The sequence below is a fragment of the Antrostomus carolinensis genome, unplaced genomic scaffold (genome assembly GCF_000700745.2).
Source record: "Antrostomus carolinensis isolate BGI_N321 unplaced genomic scaffold, ASM70074v2 scaffold34112, whole genome shotgun sequence".
NCBI classification, from domain to species: Eukaryota; Metazoa; Chordata; class Aves; order Caprimulgiformes; family Caprimulgidae; genus Antrostomus; species Antrostomus carolinensis.
In genome coordinates, this window is record NW_010300762.1 from 5,255 (window position 1) to 6,698 (window position 1,444).

The 1,444-nt window shown below is 56.6% G+C and overlaps 1 protein-coding gene across 1 annotated transcript in view; it reads left to right on the plus strand.

Annotated features, from left to right (window-relative positions):
* LOC104521292 (laminin subunit alpha-5-like) overlaps positions 1–1,444 on the plus strand; it is a gene marked incomplete at both ends in the record, with an annotated part of 18,005 nt that overhangs the window by 5,166 nt on the left and 11,395 nt on the right. Inside the window, 2 exons of the mRNA XM_029083817.1 lie at positions 233–333; positions 1,052–1,232. Of these exons, the coding sequence (XP_028939650.1) occupies positions 233–333; positions 1,052–1,232 (282 nt within the window). The remainder of the gene's footprint in view (positions 1–232; positions 334–1,051; positions 1,233–1,444) is intronic.

Here is a 1,444-nt window from a genome sequence, read left to right on the forward strand (position 1 = left end):
GCTGGGAGTTTGGCCTGGGTGATCTCCCGAGGTCCCTTCCAACCCCCACCATTGTGTGATTCTGTGTCACGGGAATAAGTTGGGAGCAGGAGCAAATCTTAGAGGAGAGAGGCTCCGTCCTTGCCCTGACTGTGCTAGATAAGGGAGAAACAGGATTCCCCATCAGGAATGAGGTTTGTGAATGGCTGAGCAGTCTCCTTGCTGTATAACTGGGTGTATTTTTCCCTGGCAGAGTGCAACTGTTCGCCTTGTGGGACAGAGTCGTGCCATCCACAGACTGGCCAGTGCTTCTGCAAGGCTGGAGTGACCGGCCAGCACTGCGACCGCTGCGAGGTGAGGGCTGCCTGCGTCCTGGGGTTGTGCCTGGCCTTGGCACAGGGACACGGGGCAGCACTAGTGTGTTGTCCCCAGGTCTGTGAGCACAGCAGGGCTGGCAGTTGTGCTGGCAGCTGGGTGGGTAAGACTGGATTTGCCTGATCTGCCAGTGCATGGTGAAAGCCTGTTAAGGATCTGGCAGCAAGCTTGGGTTGGATGTGAGGAAGAATTTCTTTGCTGAAAGGGTTCTGAGGCATTGGAAGGGGTTGCCCAGGGCAGTGGTGGAGTCCCCATCCCTGGAGGGATTGAAGAGTTCTGTAGACATAGTGCTGAGGGACATGGGTTAGTTGGGGACTGGTCAGTGTTGGGTTCATGATTGGACTCCATGATCTTAAAGGGCTTTTTCCAATCCAGGCAGTTCTGGGATGGAGGCAGCGTTCAGCTGCAGCCTGGGCAGTAAATGTGGTGCCCTTTTGGAATTTGCAATAAACCCCATTTCTCTGCCTGTATCCAGTGTGGGCATTGCAGGGCAAGGACGGGTTTGCAGGGCAGCACTGCGATGTGTCTGAGCTCTTACTGCAGCTCCACATCTTGGCCACGTTGATGGGAGTTTTGTGGTGGTCAAAATACTCCTAGAAAGCAAGACTGGGGTCCCACGTGGCCTCAGCCTGCCCCAGGAGAGACACACACATTCCTTCTTGCTGAACATAGCACCCACTGCTCTGCTCTTCCCTAGGAGGGCTACTACGGCTTCGAGGGATGCTCCGGCTGCCGGAGGTGTGACTGTGACATCGGTGCCGTGGGGACCAGCTGCCACGCTCAGAGTGGCCAGTGCCACTGCCTGCCCGGTGTCAGCGGTGTGCGCTGTCACCAGTGTGCCCCGGGCTACTGGGGCTTCAGCGAGAGCGGCTGTACGAGTGAGTCCAGCTTCCTGGGGGTCAGATCCCACCCGTGGAGGGGTGGGACAAGGCATTGGTGACACGTGTGTTAATTGAATTGTTAGAGGTGGAAAACAACTGCCTGCTAGCTGAGTTTCTGGGCAGGTTGGTGGGTTGCAAAGAGAAAACCCCCAGCAGTGGCATGGAGATAAGCTGGGATGCCATGAGCCAGCAGTGTGTCCTTGTGGCCA